The 26,662-nt window shown below is 35.5% G+C and overlaps 1 protein-coding gene across 1 annotated transcript in view; it reads right to left on the reverse strand.

The window, feature by feature from the left end:
• Nucleotides 1-12,094: 12,094 nt before the first annotated feature.
• Nucleotides 12,095-26,662, reverse strand: part of LOC133526255 (NPC intracellular cholesterol transporter 1) — a 104,384-nt gene continuing 89,816 nt past the window's right edge. The window contains exons 19-24 of the mRNA XM_061862797.1: nt 25,046-25,539; nt 23,752-23,847; nt 19,556-19,750; nt 18,574-18,661; nt 16,013-16,092; nt 12,095-12,416 (exon numbers count right to left, since the gene is read on the reverse strand). Of these exons, the coding sequence (XP_061718781.1) occupies nt 12,405-12,416; nt 16,013-16,092; nt 18,574-18,661; nt 19,556-19,750; nt 23,752-23,847; nt 25,046-25,539 (965 nt within the window). The 3' untranslated portion in view covers nt 12,095-12,404. The remainder of the gene's footprint in view (nt 12,417-16,012; nt 16,093-18,573; nt 18,662-19,555; nt 19,751-23,751; nt 23,848-25,045; nt 25,540-26,662) is intronic.

Raw genomic sequence — 26,662 nt, forward strand, 5'->3', positions numbered from 1 at the left:
TTTTGATCATTTATCTATACCATGGTTACTTTGAATTGAGTAATATTAATATTAACCAAACGGGGCACCATCAAACTAAGAATGTTTTATGTTTTATTGATTCCACTGTGTAACGAATATACTTATACATGTATTCTTACGTAACACAATGGAATCAATTAAATTATGGAAAAATTAAACAACAACAATTTAACATTTGTATACCTATTTTAATCAATGTATATTGTATAACTTAGGCGTAGGGTAAACTACCCTGTTGTCAACCAGTGCCCCAGCAATGGCGATATCTTAAAACCTTATTTTAAGACACCGACAACAGTCATCAGAATTTTCCTACTACACTATACTTCACTATAGGTGAAACGTGAAATAATTACAAACAAAAATTTAGTTTGCCATTTATTTATAAACGCTATTACATAAAATTTATAAATAACGCAATGCATTATCATTATTTACATTCGGAAACTGTCCGTAAGCCAAAGTACAGTAACACAAAAAGTTACAATTTGCGTTATATTTGTTAATATACACTTGGTGCCTTAATCTATTTTTTACATATACTTTTTATATCTGAACCTCGTAACTCACCAATTTCATTCTAAAACCAACCTTGCTCAGCACCAAATACCGTCCACAATCCAACGCAACATGTGGTGAGGTACGCGGTTAAGAATTATAAACCCGGTTAACAATAAACGTGTTACAAGTTTTCTACGTCACATGGGAAAATTTGGATATGAGCGGTATCTAACTATGACCACCAATACCACAGAAAAAATAAGTGATAGTACTTACTACCGTACAGAAAGGACACTTCCTACAAAACCGAAGTTGGACAGCAATTCAGTAACGAATCGTGCTCTTCCGTTTTAGGGTTGACAAGATTCAAGTCATTATCTTATCTGTGGTTGTACAATGTGCACGCAAAGGGACATCAAGTTGCTCCAACCTTAATAATTCCTCGGAGCAATACTGAGTAGACTAAGTCTCAAACCAAAAGAAATAAAAAAGTCCTTTATCCTTTAAATGGAGTAACGCATTGATATATATATATATATCTAAGAACGGGTCTTACGAGCACTAAGAATGGTGCTAGTTCAGTGGTGTCACTCCCGAGTTCGAGTCAATCGTGCAGTCTAACGCAATTAGTAGCGACCAATCACACGCATCACACTCATCTACCAATCGCGTTGTGGCGTTAGACTGCACGATTGGCTCGAATTCATGTGCGTGACGCCGCTTCACTGGTCTCATTTTTATTGCCCGTAAGACCCGTCCTTAGATATATACCAATGGCGTGAGGTTTGCGATCTTAGCTGACGAATTTGTAAGGGTAGATTTCAGTTATACGGATGACAGTCTGTAAAATTTATGTAGTGGCCATATTTTAAAAACCATCATGTCAAATTTTCCCAAATAAATGATCAATTCAGTTTCGAAATAGTTATTTACATGAAATAGACATCGAAAAATAGATCTGTAGATGTTCTGTTCAATAGTTCTGAGAAGATCTAACAACTACGTTTTGGTTAAAATAATACTTTCTTAAACTATACATGCGTAGAATAAAAAAATCTAGTAAAATACTTAAAGTATTAGCTCGTCAAAAATGATTGGCCCTTTAATGGACGTCATTGGCTCCTATTTTTGTAAGAATGTCACCACTTATATGAGCTTAAGAAGGCCATTCTTTAGAGAGGGGTATAATAAGGGGTAATTCCCACTAGTTACCACCAAGTTGTTACCAGTGACTACTGCCATTGGTAACAATTTGGTAGTAACTAAGTACTAAGTTGGCTTACTTTCGTTACACAATGAAATTTACGGAACCATTAAATTTTAGACGAAGTAAGGCCTTAAGTACTTACAGATTGTACATAGGTAGTTATGTTTCTACACTATACATATACCTATCAATTTGTCAGTTCTAAGGTACTAGATTTAGACATGTTAGTATCCAAACTCACTGTAATAGTTGCCTAGATATTTGGTTTGAAGACTGGTAAACTTATTCACGAGGGGTAGATATGTTCTAAGGAATACAAAAAAAAAGATACAAACGCGAACTATCCATTTCTTTACCGCCCGTACTGTGTATATAGGTATATAATTTTTCTATATTGAGGTAATAGTACAAGAGTAAGTCTATCGCTTAATTCTGACGTTTCCCATGTCTTCCTTTAATATAACGATATAAAGTCGGACCAAGTTAACTTTACATGGCATTTGAAATTACAATGTGTGGCAACGTCATCATTAATGTCAGACTTTTATGAAAATATGTTTATGACCGATATTTTTGAGTGCCTCATTCGTTACTCAAAATTTCTCTGGGGTTATGAAGAAATCTGAAGGCTTCTTATTTTTAGTTTATGTTTACTAATTTACAGTTGGGTTTACTGTTTTAACATATACCATAAACAGAAATATAGAAATACTATTATTTAAAGTGGAAATTATACACCGAAATTTAAAAGTTGTGGATAGATTTGTGTTGGTCAAAAAGTTGATTCGCCCGTATGTCTCTATATAGCAATGACAAACGACTATATATCATAAATATTTAACAGATACGTATTATAAGTAAAGAGCTATAACAATTTAAAATACTGTTATCGCTTTCATCCCATTTTACCCCATTTATAAAGATGCACAGCCGCCACAAATGTTCGATATACAAACATCCTTAGCTAAATTTATTTATGTTAAATTGACATATCAAGGCACGGACATAGTACAACGCAAATTATAAAAAAAACTTAACGTAATTAAACATCATTTTGGAATAATTGATATAAAAAATGTACTTATTTTGCTAGGCCATTCAATTACATCAATTACATTTCCATTGTGTTACGCGTTGCAAGATTTTTTCGTAACACAGTGGAATCAATTATCCCTAGACAAGGCCTTTAATTAGGTAAACTGTACTTTATAATTCAAAATACTGCTAAAATAGAAAGTATAAACACATTAATAAAAAAAATAACTTACGTCCTTATATATCTATGCCTTATTTGCCAACTGTTAAGATTAATGAATGCAAGCCGCTTTTTTACGCAATGCATTATCAAAATAGAATAACATACTTGGTACATGTAACACAAAGCCCTCTATTTATGTACGTTCAGACTTTAATTGTCGACCCATCTACGGTCCAAGCTAATCTGGTTATCAATACTAACGTTTGACATCTCCAATGAAAAGGAAACCCTAAATAGCTCAACAATTAAAGTCCTAGATTGTACATCGATATGACGTAATTCAGAAAATATACAATTTAATACCAATTTGATATCAATATCAGTTTCCGAATACGTCCCCTTAATCTTCTCAACTTACCAAACCTATCATAAGCGTAGAGACAATTTTCATTGACGTGCAATCAATGAAAATCTCATAGAATGCTCCAAGGTAGTTTTGTTACAAATTTTTTTTTTTTTTTACTACGTCGGTGGCAATCAAGCATACGGCCCGCCTGATGGTAAGCAGTGTCCGTAGCCTATGTACGCCTGCAACTCCAGAGGAGTTAAAATCACGGCCAACTTAGCTTCTAACTCTAACTACATTGTCTACATTACCATCGAGTACATCGCCATCATATTTATCTATACTATAGGTGCTCAAAAACATCTGAACACGCACTATTAAGGCAAAGTCGTACAGATGATTATGAGTAATCTTTTTCGCATTGTATTAATGGCTACTTTACCTACAATAGATATAATGCCCACATCTTCGCCTTCAAATACGGCACATGTCACTAGGTACAGTCGCCATCAGATATATTGGAGCGGCCAAGGCGCTCATAAATATCTGAACACACGTCTATTGTCAAGGCGCTAGAGTGCGTGTTCAGATATTTTTGAGCACCTCGGCAGCTCCGATATATCTGATGGCGACTGTACAACACGAATTATTCACAAATTAGCTACCTGCAAACTATTTGTGAAATTTATAGATCGTGTCATTTTCACGGAGACGCGTGTCTTGACTCGTAATATTATGTTATTTATTATAGGTTAAATTTGACAAATCGCGCGTCATCGTGGGTGACACAAACTATACATCACACATGCAGAAATTGAATTTAAAGCTAAGTTATCGAACTTTAGATGCCAAATAACGGTTTCTCATCTTTATCAGAAGGGTTTATAGCGTCACGTAGGTCAAAGTAGGGGTCAAAATTATTTTCCCTGTCTTGTTTCTGCCCACTTGTCGCGTTTGTATTTGTGTCTTCACAAAATAAAAAAAGTCGAGTGCTGCATGTCATTCTAGCTGTAGATTACATTTTACATGAGAACAATTATGAAATACATTTCATTTCATACAAAAAGCTACACTGCCTCACATTTTTTGCGGACAAAAAACAAGACAGCGAAAAGAATTTTGAACCAGCAGTGGCAGCATGGTTCCATTTTTATCGCTTGTCAGTATGCCTGTCACTTTCGCACTCACATACTTGTTAGAACGTGACAGGCATGGTGACAAATGATAAAGAGCCGACCATCCTAGTCCTACAGGTAACCGACACTTTTTTGAATGCCCCAATACGTACCTAACTTCAGAATACGACTACTATTTAGAATATATATATATATGAATAAACGGCATTAGAATGAAAGAAAAATAAATAAATTGACCTGTTTCTACCTACTGTACGAAATTGTTTTGTTGTAAAGGGAATTGGTGTTTTTGTCTCTGTATATACGAAGTTTATTGCGATATTTCTTTAAAGTTAAAAATCCCCTAAAATAACTTTAACTAAGACTAGCATAAACACAACACTAGTTTACCAGTCGAGCCCAAAATAAACTATTTAAAAACTAAGTAATTATTAATTAATAATTACAAATTAATTAATTAATTTTTCATACATATTTGAATGTTAATATAAAATTATACGCGTTATATATGAAATAAATAGTAATTTAATTAATTAGTTATTTTTGGAAAATCAAAGTTTAATACAAATAAAATAAAGATTAAAATGTAATACATCTAAATTAAATATTATATAATAAGTACTATTAATAATATCATAGGGATAATATCATTTTATATCAATATAATCATTAAATCTACATTATGATACATTAGCCCATTTTATAGGTTATCAAATTTAGAAGGAAATTACAAAGACGTATAAATAAATTAAAGTATCTTGTCCTAGGTACAACAATTGGTCTTTAGAATTTTCTTGTTTTCCATTACTTACAACTTTGTCTAAGTACTGTTAAAGGAGAAAACACCAAACATAATTAAATAAAGGATTTAATACATAAAAACATGGAAAACAGGCGTAGCTTATAGGTAAATCACTCCGACGCCGTAATGGCGGGCGATCCTCGTTTGACAGTTCGGGGCGCGCCAATAGTGCCTTGACCATCGACACCGACCGTAGGGCTGCATTCGAGCAAACCACAGAATCGATCATCAGTACATAAACATAATATACATGGGAGTAAAGTGACATAAGGGCGTATTAAAATTTTCTATATTTATAAATGTGTAATCGTAGTAAGTTTACTATATAATACGCTACGCTTAGTTAAGCGTCCTAAAAATTATATATAAATCCGGAACTGAATTATAGGTAAAAAACTTAAGTAAGTCACCTGTTGTATGTAGTTGTGACGTGTTCGAATAGACATTTGTTTTGTTTGTGTGCGTCTTTTAAACATGTATTGTCTATTCGAACACGTCACAACAACATACAACAGGTGACTTACTTAAGTTTTTTACCTATACCTATTTAGGTTTTTTCTTAGTTCGTTATAATAGGGTTGTTTCCAATTTTTTGAAACGCTTGTATTATGTTCTATATTAACTAAAAGTTGCCCTAAAATTCAACTTTTATACTAAAAACGGCTTTAAATATGTTAAATTAACAAAATATATTTTGACGGATGCTTTCGCGCCCAAAACGCTCTTTGAAAATTGTGTGACGTCACAGTTTACGGTTTGACACATAACTACATACCCACGTAGAAGATACGACCTGTCAACTGACATTTGTCATTTGTTGTTTATCGCCTAACTGTCAACAGTGTCAATCCGAGAGTTGTGACGTCATCAGAATCTTCAAAGACGTTTCGAGTTTGGTCACGTGACGTGTGCCAAAAGATATATTAAATTCAATATTTACAAAAATATGGTAATGACAGGTCCCCTAAAAGTAGTTTAACATGTTCTTATAATCCAAAAGAATTTATTGGGATACAATTCTGCCCTAAGATTTGTAGATGGAAACAACCCTATTCGTCACTCAATAAAATTCGATCTAATTTTGAACGAATTTTGTTTTGTGTGTCATTATGAAAAATTTTTTTACTAACCATTTTTATTCCATTGTGTAAAGAAATACATATACCAATTTATTTAAAATGATTGACCAATTTTCATTACACAATGAAATCCAATGAGCCCAGTATATAAAAACAAAATATTTTTGTCACTTTACTACGAATTTCAACTACAACGGCACATTAGCAACTCTGCACTTCCTCGCAAAAAGCGATATAATATGCCAGCTGATACACAATTATAACTCCTTCCAAACTACTAAAAAAATTTGCGACTGAACCTTGCTTTACATAGATGACTAATCCATCCGTTTGTACTACCCAATTTTAAGAAACCTATAAATATTTTCGGAAAGATGCCTTTAGACTATAGTTCGTTCGCGTTAAGAATCATCATTGTCCGCCAAGCGATGCTCGTAATAAATCAAATCGTTCCTAATAAAAAAGTATAATTTCTAACTGGTCACTGTGAACTTGACTTTCTAATTAGGAGCGATTTTATTCGTTACGGGCGTGGCTAAGACAATGATGATTTACCGCATTCTTAACGCGAACGAACTATAGTACACAATTAGATAGACGTCATGTACGGTGCAGATAGATTGTAGATTAGGTAGAATAACCGTTTCAGATGTTTTGTCTATCTATGTGGTAAAGTACAGGCACGGACTTTAATTGTTGCCATTTAGGGTTTACTTTACATAGGACATTTCATACCGTTAGTATTGACAGCCGAATTTGAACCCTAAATGGGTTGAGCCATTTTATATAATTAAAGTCCATGTTTGTACCTATCGTACATTATTCATCTCATTGAACCTTACCAATTTGACAGCACGTAACATTCCTTCGGTTGTTTTGCTTAGTCCCCCCACGTCTCCCGAGCGTCAGCGTCTAGTCAACTTTATGTCTGCTACTCGACGCGACGTTGGCGTAACTGCGCAGCGACGTCATTTTCCATAGCACCGACTAAACGTCGACGCTCAAAAGACGCTAGTCTACGGATGCAGGTGGCCCTTAGTGCAGGTGCCAGGTGCTGGGTTATATCAGTTACCACGTGCCCTCTAACATTTGTAAAATCTTAAAATTTAAGCTCGCACTTTCCAGGCAGGTGCAGAGTTACTACTTTTCCCTCTACGTCCACTTACTGAGCGGGTATAGAGTATCTACGTATATCTCATTGGTGAGTGGGGTAACGAAACTACATCTCATTGCTGATCAGGTGCAGGCTGGAGTTTCTACAGCTGATTGCTGAGCGTGTGTAGACTGTATCTACATCTCATTGGTGAGCGGGTTGACGGACCCGCTGGAGTGCGCGCGCGGCTCCTCGTCTAAACTGCCGTAGGTGCCGTAGCGCCGGGACACGCGCCAGCGGCCCCGCCGATTTCGGGTTATGCCTATAAACACTCGCTGTTGTAATTGCGCTGGTATAAAAAAATGTACATAATTGGCGACTTTCATTCGTCTGCGTAAATGCCTACCAATACGATCTCGATATAGCAGTTATGAATGAATGAATGTTTCTTTATTCAGGCAATAGACCCATTACATAATTTTAAAATACAAATAAAAAAAAAGATACAGAAATACAGTAAAAATAAAATACAGTTATATTTGAAATTAAGGATTTTTTTCGGCCCTTAACACATTCAGTACCCGATAACACGGGAAAGTCGTATGTTGCAAAAAGCGCCTACGAACCGCGCTCTCTGACAGTGAATGTATTAAAGAAGCCAGTTATCAAGTATTAGCAAGCAATTTAATGCAAACTTGTATTAAAGTCTTACTCCCTTGTTTTTAAAAGCGCTACAAATCTCAATGAGCTCGTTAAAGTATTAAACCAAGGGGGTAAATCAGGTATTTTCCGTATCTGGTATATCGAGATTTTCTAATTATAGTAGGTAGGTACCTAAATGATGCTACTTTTGCAACTACATGACGATACTGCCATGTTTAGGTCAGAATGGCACTTGTCAGCTTTACTTGGGTACAGTCGAGGTCATAAATATGTATACATTTCAGTGCAATTAGGGGAAAAAATTTAAACATATTTATGAACTCGATTCTTCGAGTCTTCACGGAAAGAGAAGAGTTGTGGAATATAAAGGAACCAATATACCTACTCTACGACTCTTCTCTTTCCGCACAGACTTCATGTGATATAATAAAAAATAAAATAGGTACGATATACATTTCTTATTGAATTACAGTTTTTATATCTCTACTCTGATATATACCTACTTGGTTACCTAAGTAAAACTTTCAAGTGTGACCTTTGTCGCATTGCATATATGATTGATTATACTTACCAAAATTCAAGTATGGTTTGAGTATACCAACCATATAAGTATACTTATCTACCAAGTGAAGAATCTATACATCATACGAGTATAAGCAGTTGTTATATTATGATTCAGCACCATAAAATAAGCTTTTTCAAAAAGTGATACTCAAAATTAGACAGACCAAACTGGTACTGGCTTCAAATCCCGGCAAGCGCCAGATGACCAATACTCACTAATTACTACCATAAGTTCGAAGCCATAGTAAACCATAATATAGTCGGTCAAACAACTTTGTTAGAAGAAAAAGGCGCGAATTTCAAATATTATCTGGAACGATAACCTTTTAGCGGCTACATTTTTTTAATTTGCCGCTTTTTTCTACTGACGGAAATGGCTTGACAGACTATGTTAACAAAATATGGTTGTTTTTTTTTGTAATTATATATTCAGTTTTGGTTGTTACCTGACGATTTATTTGCATGATGGGCGCAAATATTTTTTCCCTGACATTGGTATTTTCTATGCATTTAAAGCGCGACCAGAAATATATGATCATTGTCAAGAGGGCGCTGTTATTCTAATGTATAGGGCGACAGTCCAATTTAGTTCCAGTTCCAAAATGTGATTCCGCAATATGGCGCGTGATCGTATATTACTGGTCAGGCTTTATAATGAATTTTGTATGATTATATCAGTGTCTCAGTACACGTAACACAAGCCTTATTGAGCTTATTGTGTGGCTTAGTCGTTTAGTGTAAGAAATTACCAATAAACATTACTTAGGTACTTATATTTATTATAACGGTAAAATAAGGCCAATAATGGTAAGTGAGGCAAACGAATGTGTGGCTGGCCTTCACATTGGGGCCTGTTTACACATCGATTCGTTTTTATTGCGTGTTCATACATTTTCTACTTGCGACCAAATATGTGTTTAAATAACTGTTAATTTAGGTTTAGGTATCTAATTTTGATTACCACTTGTGAATGATCTGTAGGCAGTTTACTGATGAGTATAAACAGTAGCAAAGTAGGCAACCAGCTATGATTGATAGAACAAATGTAACTGCGGCCGGCAAAACATCCCACTTTGTCGCTTGCCACAAGGACGATATTTGCTTGTGTGTACGAATAACCTGTCAAGGCGTCCTTATCGCAAGCGACGGGACGTTTTGCCGGCCGCGGTCACGTATGTAGGGATGTAGAGGCAATATAAAGTAAACGAGATCAGGAGCCCCATTCAAATTCAACAACTTATTACGGTTTTTATCTTATTTTAAGGTCGTGACCTTGAAGATCGCTTACACTGATTGGGGCATGCGAAATGAATTGAAAGTCGCGTGTGAGATGCGCGTCAATTACTAAGATGATCGTCAAGGTCATCAAAATCAGTTCAAACCCAAGGTATTTGCAAAGACTATTTTAGCTACAAAGACCCTTTTCTGAAAAATGGACGGCAAAGCCGACTTTGCCGGTAAAAAAATAGGTCGCGAAGTGCGTTGTTTATTAATCAACAATTACCTGAAAAGTTAGAAAAATTGCAGTCTCGATTTCAGAACTGCAATGTTGCATACAAATTTCATTATTTAATTAAAAAGTTGAAATGGCCATATCAAATGAAGACATAGGTCCATTAAACAGCCAAACAGATGATCCGTACTTAAATGTTGGGTGCCGCAAATCAGCTCTCTCAAATAGGTTGGCGTATTTTTGGCAGAAAAATACACTTCAATTTTTTTTTTTTTCAAAAAGCCGGCAAAGCAAATCTTTTCCTTTTAAATTGTTTTTACTTTTTTTCTGTAAAAATATATATGCAAGTATGTTGCTTCTGTAAAATATTGGTATTATATTTATATTTCTTGCACTATTTTTGAGAAAAACTACTAGAAACTACTTCATGGCTTCGAATTCAATTAAACGGACTCCCAAGGTCGTCTGTTTAAACACGTTTAAAACGAATCCACATCCAGCCAATAGCTATCTTCCGAGCCTCGAAAATAATGTACTATTTCTCCCTCATCTGTCGCGTTTAATCCTGTTTCATCTGAGTCCACCGTCCGTAAAACTAGTACTTAAAACGATTACCGATTTATTACCAATAGGTAAAGTTTAAAATAATATATTTATCTCAATAATGTAAGCATTAATTATATTTAACAAATTGAACACAAATCACGAGATTTTTAAGTGCAGTCTCGTAAAAAGTAGAGTAGATCTTGAAATGTACTCATAAATTCGAGTTCATTCATACCAACACTAATTTAGCTTATAAGAAGCAATTATCGTAGGTAATTGAATCGACATAAACAAAAAATAGCTAAAATAAGTCTTTACATTTACCTTTTCATACCCAGTACGTTAATGTTTAACTAACCTCAATGATTTGCCCAGAATCTAAGTAACTTCAACATGAAATATGAATACATTTCATACAAAAATCATGAATGGAATTTTAAAAGATTTTTTTTTTCTTTTACTACGCTAGAAAAATGATACTATATTTTATGAGCATCAAGCATTTTACTCGTTATTTTAAAGGTAAAGAATAGCTTTACTATAAGCAAGCTACACTTCAAGATATGAAAAAGAATCTTTAATTTTCGATTATTCCAAATTTCTAGCTTATTCTCTGTGCACTTTATGACAAATTTGAAATAAGTGCAATCATACTTCATTTGCAAAAACGATACATATTGCATTGTAACAAAGTGCACATTTTGAGTTTTGCCCATTTGTGCAGTTTGGCCCGATTTTCATTTTATGCAGATTCTTTTCGTTAGAATTCGATAATATTTGGTGGATATGTAAGAGTTCTCTATTCTGTAGAATATAAGCCGTATGAAAATTCTAGAAAATTCTTCCATCCATCTGTGCCCGCCTCTTGTATGGCGGTGGTCACGTGGTGCAGGCACAGATGGGGAATACACCATTTCTAGTGTTCCGTACAAAACTTTGTTCACGGATCACTTATATCTTGCAAATTGATTAAATTCGATAAGTTGCGCATTTATCCCGCCCAGAATGAGCTCTTGAAAGCAGCCAAATTTTATCCAAATTAAACGAAAAAGAATTCGACAACCAAAATTAAAATCAGCCCATTTTGTACTTCGTGGTCTTTCCGTGTATGCGATCTACTGTGATCTTGCTTTACATATTTTATAACGATCTTACGTTGCTTGGCCCCGGGCTCGAAATAAGAGGTTCCTTCAAGAAAAAATCTTTCATTAATATTATACTTATATTTTGGACCTTGTTCTCCAAACTTATTATATATGAGTGACATGGTTTTCGCATTTTTGATGTGGCAATCCCATGCAACCGGTATAGGAAAGTCAAAATCATGTCCGATCAGGCAGTAAATTTTACAGAAACTCTCGCTTGCTCATTGTGTAAGCCAATCTCTTGGTTGTATTACTAACCCATTGGACAGATTTTGGCTCCGCCATAGTAACACTGATGTCACATGCAAGGTGCTAAAATAAAAAATGAAACAAAACAAAATAATTAGAAAAACATAATTTATTGCTATCACAATATGTGGGTCGGTACATCACTAACATTACCATTACCTTTGGATATTGCGGAAAAAATCCCTCTAAATTAAGTACTAATTTTAAGTAGGAGATTCCAGTGTTGGATCAAATTCTCTAAAACAGCAACATTTGCTGTATTCCCTAAATATTTAAATAGGAACTTAGAGGGCGCCAACTAGAATAAATCAAAACAATCTCATATAAACTCAAAGTTGTGGATATAATACATTGAAAAGTGATGACTAATAATTAAGAATTTGTTCATTATTTCCATGAGGTTAGAGACGAACCTGCAAAGAGATGCTCCACTTTAAATAAACTTATGTAACGGAGCCCGACCACCTGAAGCTTGCCGCCTATTTTACCGACACGACAAATATCTCTTGACACCGACGATTCATACTATACTTCGTGTTTTTAGCATTAGAAAGAACTACACAGAAGTAAGCGTGCAGTTTTTATCAGTCTCTGTAATTGTTAATAATAACTTATAATTTACTTCAAAATTTTACCGCAAAAAGTGCCCGATTTGGAACCACAAGCTTACTTATGCTAAGTTCTTTCAAATGTTAAAAAACGAAGTATAGAGATAAACTGTTTCAACTGCGCGCTCCTCTCCAAACCATCTATGCACACATATAAAGTAATCTTACAAACATAACGTACATACAGACTTATTTTCTGTTTGTGTGCATTGCAACTATAAAATTACTAAGGTGTTGGAGTGGAGCGTATTTTCAAAAGTTACCTCTACTAAATATTAGTGGATTTTATTCATAAAAATATTTGGGTTTTTTAAGTACCTTTTACATGTTAACCCTAACGTGTAACGTGTCAGTGTCAAATGACAATTGTCATGTAAGAGAAATAGAGGCTTTAAGTTAGTTCTACTCTCATGAACCCGTTGTTAGTTACTTAGGAAAATAATTAAAATATAAATTAATACAATGTGCACAGCGATAAAGCTTAATTATAAATTTAAACGTGCAGAGAAACTGACAATAAATTAAATTAAAACCTATTATTATGAAAATGATGTCAACGGTCATCCGAGCGAACATGTCCTAACGCAAGTAACAGACCTAATAGGTATTTTTTGGATAAAAAATATATACAAATAAACTTAATCGCGTATTAAAATTAAATAGAAATATGTTTTTGGTTTCAAATCGATTATTCCCAACGGTCATTTTGCAATTTGAAATTTTAGAACATGTCCGCTTAGATATAAAAACGATGATTAAACCGGTCCTAGCACATTAGCATTTATCGCGCGCCTATCTCTTTTGCACTCGACAGTATCTGTCAAGTTAGAAAAGGACGGACGCTTAAGTGTTATGGTAGAATGACTTAAAGATATTGGACTACAAAAATTGGTCCAGTTCTAACCTTTTGTGACTTAGGTAGTTGAACAATTCTAAACTTGGCTACACCGATGGCCACATCTATTGATATAATCCCTTATAGCTTGGAAATAATCACTAGTTAGTGGGAAACCTAACTCCAAAACTAGCGATGTTACTCAAATTAAGGAACCTACAATTTAGTAAAAATTCATGGCAAAAAGATTCTAATTAATTAAATTATTCGTCAATTTCTCGCTTTCATTGGCAGTTAGGACTTCCTAGCATTTACCAATACTTTCGTATACAGAAGCACCTAAATAACTACAGCATTTTTAGTGTATACTTTTTGCGTAACATGTTCCAGCGCCATTTTGTAAATGCACGAATGCTAATCAAAATGGCTGCTTGATAAATATTTGTATTGTGAATAAATATTACTAATCTAACTGCAGATATTCATAATGAATATCGAAAGACAGTGCACGACACTATTAACATAAAGCAAAATAAATTAATCTCGTTTGCCAGCGAGAATCATGTCTCAAACACTACATAATTATTATAATAATTGAAATATATTTATTAAAAAATCTAATAAGCTTGAAGCCTAACATATAATAATTATCATGGGATCACCTACATGCTCCTATCTACATACAGCCTTGGCGACAATTCCTAATTGACTATTTTATAATTTTGATTTTGTTTTATATGACAAAAAATTACGAATTTTTTAAGCGATATTTCACAAAAAAAAAATACTACAAAAAACAAAGGAAACTTAGCATAAAACATGGATTTACAATGAATAAAATATTTTCATTTTTTATTATTGCCAATTAAATATGTAGGTCGGTATTACTTTTTATAAAATAAATAAAGGAACAAGTTTATACGTGGTCAAGGCTGTATGTCCTTTGCACGCGACGAGTGACCGACCACCTCTATTAAATTATATATAAATATTTATCGTCTACATAATTATTCTGTTGCCCACTGCCCTAGATCCACACAATCTTAAGTACCATCAAAAACGTTTAAGTACCGCAAAAGTGCAAAATAAAAATCAAGGCAGTGTCAAGCACGCACGCAACATCCAGTACAACTTAAATTCGAAAAACATATAGGAATGATCGTCATCTATACACATCTAAAACGATCGGTACATGCATTACAGTAAAAAAATATTCGTGTTTTTTATACATAGAAAAAAAGGAGTCCCATGAACCAATCTTTGGTTAGAAACCGTACCCGCAAGGAGAATTCACAATTTTAGGAACTAAATTCCGAGTTTAATTGTGAATACTACTTTATACATAAATGCTTTAGAATATAATGTTAATGGGAAGAAAACCACGTTCCCATCAGGCGATATACCTAGTAGGAAATAAAATATTTCACGTATGAAATACTTTATTTTCTTTTTACATTAGGATCAGTGATTGGATGGTAGAATCCACCGTTTCAAAGGCATTGACCCTATTCTGTTGGTTGGTCTATAAAAAGCGTTACCGGGCACTGAATTAACAACAAGTATGGCGGAAGCGAGATTAATACGATGCGTTAGTTGGAAATAACTACGTTAATTTACTTTTCAATGTTACGTTATATTGCACGGACAATACTGTTCAATTATCTTTATAAATCACTCTAAATTTTAGCTTCTAATATCAACATAAATAAGCCAGCTTACAGCTAGCATTCCATCTTTCGCTTCTAAGAGTACAATTATTTTCTATCCAAAATACTTAGTTATTTCAGTACCACCACACTTGTACCGTAGCAAAAAGAAAAAAAAATTATGAATTACGATCAAGTCCGTTTACAGAACAAAAGATTAACTTAGAATTTTTATAAATCTAGAAATTCAGCACACCATTTTGAAGGACGCGTGTCCTAAACAAAATGGCCGCCAACATAAACTTCAATTGAATTATTCATAAACGTCTGTCAGGTTTTATAAGCCGTTAATAATTGTTTGTCCCTGTCTGTCATTTTGACATTCGTGTTTGTTAGAAAGGAACAAAATTTAACAGATTTTTGCTAAGTTTTATTTAGCCTTTATAAGGCAGAGGGAATATATATCTCACAATGAATTTAAGCTTCATTAAAAATTAATAGGGTTCAATTTTGCGTAAATTCTGTCACTCTTATTCTAGATTGTAAACTTTTTGGCTTTTTACATTTACTATAATAGAAAAACTAAATTCTACGCACTTTTCGAACCAAAACGTGCACTATTGAATACAAATGTGGTTTTCATTGTTGTACAGTCAGCGTCAAATACTCCGTAGCAATCAACGTGGCCAAATAGTTCGGTACACCATACTAAATATATGGTGTACCGAACTATTTGGCTACTTTGGTTGTTACTAAGTATTTGACGCCGACTGTACATGGCCATTTAAATGCTTAAAAATGTTCACGTAAACGGACCTCGAGCACAATAATTTTTCTTTTTGCCGCTCAGAGCCGGGCGGCGCCTACGCCAGAAGCGTGTCAAAGTTATAGAGTCTAGCGGTGGGTCCTGCCCCACTTACTCTCGTGAGCGACGTCTCGGCGACCGCCTCCTTGCCGCGCTGCATCTGGTTGGCTAGCTTCTGCTTGTTGACGGGGGACCCTGGAAATTACAGCCGGTTCAACCTGCCTGACTTTTTCAAGTGAAAGTTCTAAGATACTGAAGTATATCCAGTTTTTATACGTCACGCTTAATGAAAGTGTAAATTACACGAAAACGGACTGTTTTATTGCAGTTTGGGCGACAGTGGTAGTCAGGTACTCCAGTAGCAGCTATTAATATTTGACAGTTGTCAAACGCGCGGGGATTGAACCCACGATCTTGCACCACAACTATGTAGATAGCTAATACGCCGCAAGGTCAAAATAAAGATAAAGAAATAATTTAACCTCCTAAAACCCAGAGTCATTTTTACAGTTTTGGATTTGGAACCTTTTATTTCATTATACATAGTTCAAAATTCGATTCGATTTTGTTCGAAACTCGGGACTTATGAAGATAAGTGTTACGAAAAAATTTTACTTTTAAAAAAAGTTTGGAATCACATATAGTTCACTTTTATAGCATTAGAAAAAAGGTAAACAATCTTAACATGTCTTTTTATTGAAAACGCTTTTAAAAAATCAGTTACTATTACTTATGAAAGCAATAGAATGTAAATGATCGTATATGATTTATAATTGTTACATATTTGCCGTGACTTATATTTTCCAAAGAGTTTTTCAAAAAAAGACACGTCAAAGTCGCCTAGACTTCTGGCTTTCTCTGGGACTCTTCGTAGCGTATTTATGATTTTATTACCTACTCTATCGTATCTAATGCTATACTAGAATTAACAAAATTATTCTCAATTAAACCTAAATCTAATATCATATCACAAACAATAAATAACAAATATTAACGACATTTAAATAAATTCTATACTTTACCTTTATAATGTGTTAGTACACTATAAATGAGTTACACGAAAAATGCGCATGATTAAAACAAAACGTCAAAAGTCGAAAAAATCGAGACTGACATAAACATGTAAACTTCTAATTCAAACTATTTTCGGCAATACTACTTCTAAAATGTGTAAAAAACTATATTTCTACTAAGTTTGTTTAAATAACAGAATCCTATAAAACATACATTTACCTCGACGTTTTCTGAAGTTTGTGTCGGACGCCTTCCATGGTATCGAAGGGATCCTTCGATTTAATTAATTATTTTTAAAAATATTTGAAAATTAAATTGAATCCGTTAGGAAAGTTATTCATATTTAGAAGTTCACCAGTTTATTGTCAGCCTATAAAATATCACTCACGACTCAGAGAACAAGGTCCAATATACAAGCAAGAAAAAATGTGCAAAATCAGCATGAACGCATGCAAGGCGACCCTTCAAGATAAAGTAACTTAATAAAATAAAATAAAAACAGTGAAAATGAGTGAAGCCAATCCGGTTGTGTAGGCCTGATTTAAAATGTAAAAAATGGGAATTGACATTTAAAACTAATTTCGATTTTATACTACTCCACAATATCAAAAAAAACATCATATTTAAGGAGCATCGAAAACTAAACACAACACAACAAACTTGTTAAAAACGTCATAAAATATTTCGGAAGCATTTAAACAATAAAAGGATACTAAAATGTTATTGTAATATAGACATAGTTGGTCGAGTTCACAAACGTAAACCTAAAATGGACAGTGCACTGACTAAAGGTCGGTTTATATCTACAGACATTGAGCGTGTCAGACACGTGCCGTGCCAGACAAAATATTCTTCTAGAAATTGTGTCTGTCGGCGTCTATGCGGTGTAACGATAGACGATGTGTGCGTTGCGGTGATCCGTTAATAGACACTGTATAAAAAGAATATTATTTTGTCTGCCAAGGCACGTGTCTGGCACGCTCAATGTCTGTAGATATAAACCGACCTTAAAAAAGTGTGATCGAAAGAGAAGTCAAAATACATAAGTACATGTCGATTTTATGACGGATTAAGGACGTAATTAATAAGATTATAAGTCAATATGTCTATACAGGATGCAACAAAAACAGTGGGGGTCCGTTTAATATTCGGTATTAGAAACAAAAGTGAAAAAAAAAATTGACGCGAATTTTTTTTTCTATAGGGTAGGTCGCCCAACTCGGTCAACCCGCCATACAAAGGCTAACATTTTTTCGCGTAAAAAATGTTTTCTTCAGATTTCTAATCGAAACACGATACCCAATAGGCCCTTAAGGGATCCCCACTATTCTTGTTATACCTTGTATATTAACGTATGTAAGACATTTCTTAGGTTTGATGCTCTCTTTCGGACCGCTTTCTCTAGTACGTAACAATGTCCGTTTTAGAACAGTACCCCTAGTGTAAATTTATTCGAAAGCGTGAAGTAACGTACGCGTTTGGGATTTTGAGTTTCCAAAACGTCCCGCTTGGCGCGCTGTTTCTGAATCCCATACAAAATAAGACTTAACGCAAACGCGTCACGTCTATCGAAAAAATGTACACTAGGGGTTCAGGTTTCAAAAATATGATGGAAAAGAAAGAGACAACATTTTGCCCGAACAATGACTAACGTGTACTCACCTATATAGCTGAGCATGACGGGCAGGAATATGAGTCCGTGCGCCGCGCCGAACAGCACGATGCCCAGGTACATACGGAAGTAGAACACCTGAGGAAAGGACATACTGATTTTTAAACTTTCACTATTTTTCCACATTATTTTGTAAACGGAAATGAAAATCGACGGTTGAAAATTCGAAAAAGTGTTGTGTGTCGACCGGGTGACATCCCTAGAGTGCAAAACGCTCAAGTTGAGAAACAAGACCAAGTGCTACCCGCAAAAGTGTTTTGAAAATGTTGGTGTCAACTTTAGGCAGTCTTTTCCGAGGCTAAGGGGACAATGTCGTCCTCAAAACGTCGGAGGTAAGTTTTAAAACAAATAATAAGTATTTTAAACAACTTTTGTTCTATAATTTTGAACTTCTTCTGTAAGCTGGAAGTAGTTTTCATATGTATATTTCGCTTCCGTACATTAGATTCGAAAATACGGTATTCTACTATGGGGTTACACAGTATCTGCTACTTTGATGTTACTTTATAATCAACTACGCGGCTATCCGGATTTTTATTGAAATTTGGCACACAATTTATAAACTGAAAAAACACAGGATACTTTTCATCCCGGAATTCATCTCTTAAGGAGATACAATTTAAAACCAGAGTACGACAAAAAATACAGACTTAATGGTTTAAACCCGAATTAAATCATCATCTTCCTCGCGTTGCTCCGGTTTTTTGCCACAGCTCATGGAAGCCTGGAGTCCGCTTGGCAACGACTGGCATCTGACCTTTCAACCCAGAGGGGAAAGTAGGCCTTACTGGGATTAGTCCGTTTTCCTCACGATATTTTCCTTCACCGAAAAGCGACTGCTAAATATCAAATTACATATTGTAGGTACATAAGCCAGGGTTTGAACCCACAACCTCCGGATCGAAAGTCGCATGCTCCTACTGCTAGGCTACCAGCGCTCTACACGTGGATAGAGCGGTGGAGATAGCTGACCTGGAAGATCTGGCTGTTGGCGGTGGCGAGCACGATGATGCCGCCGAACTTGGTGAGCGTGATGCCGCTGAGCACGGAGGAGCCCATGCGCGTGAGCGCGGCGCCGGCGCGCGCGACCCGCGAGGCGCCGGCCGACACGCTGAAGCTGTGCACCAGGTGCGAGCAGAACTCCACCGCGATGCCCACCGCCATCACCTACAGACATTCATTATGACTTATTAACCGACTTCAAGATTTCAAAAGGAGGAGGTTATCAATTCGGTGTGTATGTTTTTTTTTTGTTTTAATGTTTGTTGAAAAATATTTTTTTTTCGATCCCGATTTTGCCAAAACTTAGTTCTGATGATGGGATCCATCCAAATGTGAAGAGCATACATAGTGATTTTTGTATTTTCATCAACAAATCAAGCATTTACATTCAAAAAGTGACATTTGATGAAGTGGAACTGCTGATGATGATCAGAATGGAACTCTTCAACGTCGCATAGTTCACGTTTGGCGATTTGTCTTCTTTGCTGTGTTTGTGAGGCAAATTAGATTTTTAAGACAATTTTTTGTCAAGTTTGAGTTCTGACGATGGGGTTAATGAGGCATCGAGGGAACTCCTCAAATGTTGAAGGCATATATATATATATATAGTGATCTTAGTATTTTCATCATCAAATCAAACATTTACATTTGTAGAAGTGACATTTGATGAAGCGGAACTGCTGATGATGAACAGAATGGAACTCTTCAACGCCACATAGTTCACGTTTGGCAATTTGTTCTCTTCGCATGTTTGTGGAGTAGTTAGATTTTCAAGGTATATTTTTGTCAAGCTTGAGTTTTGATGATTAATTCCATGAGGAATTGAGGGTACTTCGCAAGTATTTTAAGCAAACTTATAGCCATTTTTAATATTATTTCATGCATGGTGTGAAATAATTTATTTTAAATATAGTCGAATACCCTATTACAGGTATTTTACTAGTCTTTTTAATTTCATTGTATGAAATCCAAAATCAACAATAATCTTTCTTTCACCGGTCTCCCTCATTGAAGTCGGTTTTTTTTCTTAAAAATTATTTTAAGTGCTACCTTGTCTTGCCCATTGTTCTCAATAAAGAACATTATAATGTAAGAAATACCGAAATCGAAACGGAGTATCCATAATAGACAGCATTGAGGAGATTCCTTAAACGCTTTACAAACCTAACTTTCTGACATCCTAACTAGGATGCTAGTTAGTGCAGTTACACTCATACTAAACGCGGTTACACTTTTACATTTACGATTTAACCATTTACCCCCTTATTCATAAACGTGTACTAAAGTTGACATGCCGCTAGTAATCGTTTGTCCCTTTCCGACGTATTCGTATGATGGAAAGGGACAAACGATGATCAGCGGCATCGTAACTTTAGTACACGTTTATGAATAAGGGGGTTAGAGTTTAAGATTCTGTAGTAAATAAGATGTGTGAAACGCTTTAAACAATTATTGGGCAGAATGAAGTTATACGCATACTGAGTGTATATAAAACATAGAATACACGTAATAGTAATCTCTTCTTGTAAGTCCGTTTTTAAACTATATTACCATGAAAATAACTATCCAGTAAGAAGAAGAAGAAGAACTATCCAGTAACTTGAAAAAGACTTTTTCTCAAAATTGTAATGAAATGTTGACACGACTTACTTCAAATTAGGTCCGGAAATACCACGTATCAGGTGCGATGAGTGAACATGATATGTAAAGGAATTTCATACAGTCTTACACACCTAGGCCTGTAAGGCAACCTTCTTTTGTTTTTAAACGTCAAATTATGGCACGTCTTGGCATCCAACCTTAAAAAACCCATAAGCAAAATTCTGCCATTTCGTTCGGTCGGAGATACAGCCCTATAAAGTTTATTTTTCAATCATGCAGAAATCTTTATAGGGCTGTATCTCCTAAACCGTACGTCGTAGCGCAAAAATAATCAAATTTTCGTTCCCCTTTAAAACTCGACGCACTGCATAACCTATCACATTAGTACATGAAACAATCATCATCATCATCATCCTATTTTTCTATTGTTATTTCATTGCAAGTTTGAGAAAACCACTATACAAATCTTGGCGAGAAACGGGGTTGCCGGTCGCGTATTCCTATTCGGCCTCGCTACGCTCGGCCGTCTATATCTACTTGGCCTGCAACCCTTCGTTTCCCGTCCTCTATTGTAATGTACTAATCCTACTCCTCTACTGTTATCTGTCATTTATACATTCATGAACACGAATATAAGAACCTCCTTTATGGCATTCTCTTTAACCCTGCTACACCACCTTATCTCAAAGAGCGTTTCAAGTATCTCTCTTCTATCAGATGTTCTCAGACTCATATTCTTGCTCCTCCCTTATCTACTTCAAAATTTTATAATAGCTCTTTTACCTTCCGGGCTGTTCGGTTATGGAATGCTTTGCCAGTAGAATTAAGATTAGCTATATCTCTCCCCATTTTCAAAAATCAGCTGAAACTATACTTTTTATCTCTACCTTAAGTTGCCATTTTATATATTGTATATGTGTAAGTATAAATATATATATATTGTATTATATTATATTGTGTATTTATTAGTATATTAGGTATTGTTTTGTTTTTTTTTATATGTGTTTGTGTTTAATAGTCTCCATATTTAGCTCCTTGCACTACCTGTTGACTTTTGTATGAGTTCTAAATTTTCTGCTACCTAAAGGTTGTCTGGAAGAGATCGCTTTTTAGCGATAAGACCGCCTGTTGTTACCTGGTTCTATTTTCCTTTAAAATTCATTTGTAGTTTTACATGTATGTAAAATGTATAATTGTTGGTGCAATAAAGAATATTTACTTACTTACTTACTTACTACATAAAAGGTTTGAAGAAAAGTCTATATTGTCTATTCTTCATAACAGCACTTGTGCTTTAAAATCGCTATAACGATACTGTGACTATTGGCTACCAACCTAACAAAATCAAATTTAATACAGTTTCAAACAAAGTGCATTGCTGCCAACTTACAAAATATTCATTTGATTGCATAGTAGAAACAATTGCTTCATAAGTCAGAAACATGCATGTGACACCCGTAATATAACAATACCCATAGACTACGACGACCGCTTAGCGTCGCTTGTTAGTCTCCATAGGCTACTGGGGCCAAAATCAAGAAAAAACAGTCCAAAAATTTAATTGACCAAAGAACAAGTACCAGGGTCTCATGAGTTGCGAGAAGGTGTGCTCGCCTCCCGCGTATCTTAGCTGTATACTTTTGGTTTGTGTGTGTTTGTGTAGAATCATATAGGTAATTACATGATTCTACACTAGTTTAAACACTAGTTTAAAGTATTATTTTTGTTGCCACGTAGGAAAATTATTGTATGCAACGTTGTACAAGTAGGTCAAAAAATGCTCGTGGCGTATTCCTTTACAATGTAAGTCACACCACTCGCCTTTTTTGACCCTTCTTATACAACTGTTGCATAAAATACTATAAAGAGACAGAATATTAAAAAGACGTCATTCATCATCTACTATTTGGTGTACGCACATAGGCGGCGTTAAGCGCGGGCGACGTCGGCCTCGCGGCCCGAGGGGCCTCGCGCCTCAAATAAGTATACGTTGCATACAACGTAAAAATATTCATTATTTCTTGTACCACCAGAGGGCCTCGCTAGATGTACCTTGCCCACATAAAATGTTGGTCTTGCCACGCCACTGTGTAAGCACCATGGGTTTTTTCTTAACCCGTCGTATGCCTAAGTACTGATCAGTGCGAATGAATTTTAACCTATTGTATTAAACAATGAATTGGAAACGAAGTGTTAAAGGCCCACTAATTACCAGTTCGCCAGACGATATCGGCCTGTCAGTCATTCGCGATTGTCCGCTTTTGCGAATAACTGAAAGGCCGATATCGTCCGGCGAACTAGTGATCAGTTCCCCTTTACATAAAATAAGATCCGCCGGTATTTTTTTTTAAATCCTAATTCTGAAATGATATTAGACTAATAATAAATTTGAGTACAATTTCGTGGTAATTCAGACCAAATAAAAAGTGGCTGTGACATAATCGGACAGACAGACGGACATGACGAATCTATAAGGATTCCGTTTTTTGCCATTTGGCTACGGAACCCTAAAAACGACAAGTTAAAAAATATAGCTAATAGTCAGAACAAAAAATGTGACTTACCAAATTGACTAGTGAAACTGCATTCAAACTAATACCCCACCAGTACATAAGTCCTCCTATATTTACTACGATCATAGTGATCGTGATTACTACCACCTGAAAAAAAAAAACAACATTAATATATGCATTTTTCTACTTGTCGACTGTAATAGTTGAATTGAGATTTCATATAGCAAACTATATATTCCAGTACTTTTCATGGGCTCCCAACTCAACTAAAATATGCATTTCGATACGCTGTAGTCAACTATAAAAAAAAAATACCAATCACATGCCGGCGCGCTCCCATAGAGAAGACTAAACGGACGCGGGGTGGGACTAAATTTTTGTACTACGTTTTTGTCTACTGAGATACTTACCAATTTTCATTAATTATTTAGGTTTTATAGTAAAACAAAGTATCATTTTAGATGACTCGTAAAAGTATTATATTGGTACATTAGTGATGATCAAGCTTTTCAATCTCGTATCTTACTTAGGCAACTCAGCAAGCTTAGTTACCTAAACACGGTACTTGACTGAAAAGCTCTCTATTATATAACGATTGTATAAAATACTATTACAGTACATATGGGGCTACTTTATAGCACTAGTGCGAGAAGTAGCATATTATGTTACTGTGTCGAATATTTAAAGGGCCATATGTACTGTAAAACGTTGTACGATACATGTGCGAATAGGTAATTCGCAACTCGTGTCGATTTAAAACACTCCCTTCGGTCGTGTTTTAATTTATCGCCACTCGTTTCGAATTTCCTATTTTTCGCACTTGTATCGTAATGTACTATTCTAAACGATTATTATTACGTTGCACAGTCCGTACTTGATGACGACTATAAATAAACGTTATATTTTCAATGGACTTTGAATTATACAGTACGGTGGCGCTATCAATGTATCCAGTCTAATTTAAGGACTAAAAAAATATCATAAATAAAATTATATTGATTTGCTCGTATTTATAGAGAAAGGATTAAAACAAAATTTAATGGCCAGATGACTATGTAAGTCATTACCTGAATCAGTGGTATAGAATACCCCCCTTATTCATAAACGTGTACTAAAGTTACGATGCCGCTGATAATCGTTTGTCCCTTTCCATCAGACAAATACATCGGAAAGGGAGAAACGATGATCAGCGGCATCGTAACTTTAGTACACGTTTATGAATAAGGGGGTACAAATTTATCTAAATATAATCTTAGTTATCTATAGTTTTCAGGGTATCATTTCAATTTAGAGCAGCGACGATAACAAGACAAAACCAATTGTAACTAAAATAAGTAAAACTCACCAAAGCCGAGAAGAGATCGAATCCCATCAAAATGAACGTCACAATAAATATAGACAGCACACTAATGCCCATGCTCTTCAACGTATCCGGCCACATCGTCAAATACTGCTCGTAGAACACGTAGAACACAGAATACGGGAACACATTCACCGTCGTGTTCTTCCCTTGTTCTTTTAGTTTAGAATTAATAGTGTAAGTCAAGTTGGCGGCTACGTTTCTCGCCGCTTTTAAGGCAGAGTAGTAGTCGGAGCTTGTTTTTAGGACTGTGTGGTAGGTTTGGTAGTATGTGGCTCCGACTTCGCTGGATTCCGTCTTGTTTATGTATCTTGTCTTGTAATTGACAGCTTGGCCGTAGGCAGCGTGGCCGCCTTTAGGGCAGTCGCTGTCCGGGTTGTCGCGGAGGAAGTACGACACGTAGCGGTCGAAGTCGGACGGGCTGGGACGTTGCTCGGGCGGCACGAGCGACATGTTGCAGGCCTCGCAATTGCCTGTCTCTGGAATTAAATATTATATTCACGTTAGATTTATTCTATTAACACATTCACTGCCAGACAAAAAACGGCGCACTACCCCAGAAACCGGGAACCCACCTGGTGGGCGCTCGTGAACTTTGTTCAGATGCCGGACAACCCGCTGGGCGGGTTGTTTTGTACGCAGCTATAGACCACCGGTTTCTGGGGTAGTGCGCCGTTTTTTGTCCGGCATCTGAACGAAGTACACGAGCGCCCACCAGGTGGGTTCCCGGCAGTGAATGTGTTAAGGCCAGGGCCTTAACATATGACTGGTCATATAAGATAAAGTCCAATATTTACTAGTGACGTTTGAACTTATAATGTAGGAAATACACGGTGGCTGCGAGGAAACTGAAAGATTTTTAAGTGTTAAGAGACAAAAATGTCATATGAACTTTTTTTAATTCGCCTAGTTTAAGAGTTAATACCAATTTTAAAAAATCGTTTTTTTTTTAGTGCATAACGTCTTTTTGACGGCGATGTCGCCACTATGGGACCTAGTATGGAAGGTAGAGGCAAGGAACAAAATCTCCAAAAGTGTCCAACAAAAAACTATAAATAGGTGTCGCTACAATACCTAGAATATTTGAGAAAAAAATCTAATCATAGACAGCGCACCTCACTCCGTCAATAACGCCTAGGTTCTTAGCTACTATAGCGCTACTCTGGAGAGATTTGAAACTATTTATAGCTGACAGCTGGACACTTTTGCAACAGTTCTGCCTATGGAGATTTTGTTCCTTGCCTCTACTTCCCATAGGACCTAGTCTAGACTGCCTTATTGACATATATCAAAATGACATGGAACACCTTGAATAGACTAGTTTTTACGAAAAAAAATTTACCAATTTTGTATTAATTATGTATAAAACCATACAAACAGTAAAAAAAAAAAACACAAATAAAATTCTTCCAGGAATACGTGGTTAATTTTTTTCCGTTTCCCCGCGCATCTTGAATAGTTCATTTCGTTTTGTTTTAAAATTGAATGAAACAAAACAAATACAACTCTGTTCCAATTTAATTCTATAAGTACTTTACTTACGTACTTTGCAAACAAATTCTTATCCAGGGGGGTCACTTAACTCTGCAGCTTAATGTACTA

This window comes from Cydia pomonella, chromosome 16 (genome assembly GCF_033807575.1).
Source record: "Cydia pomonella isolate Wapato2018A chromosome 16, ilCydPomo1, whole genome shotgun sequence".
NCBI lineage: Eukaryota > Metazoa > Arthropoda > Insecta > Lepidoptera > Tortricidae > Cydia > Cydia pomonella.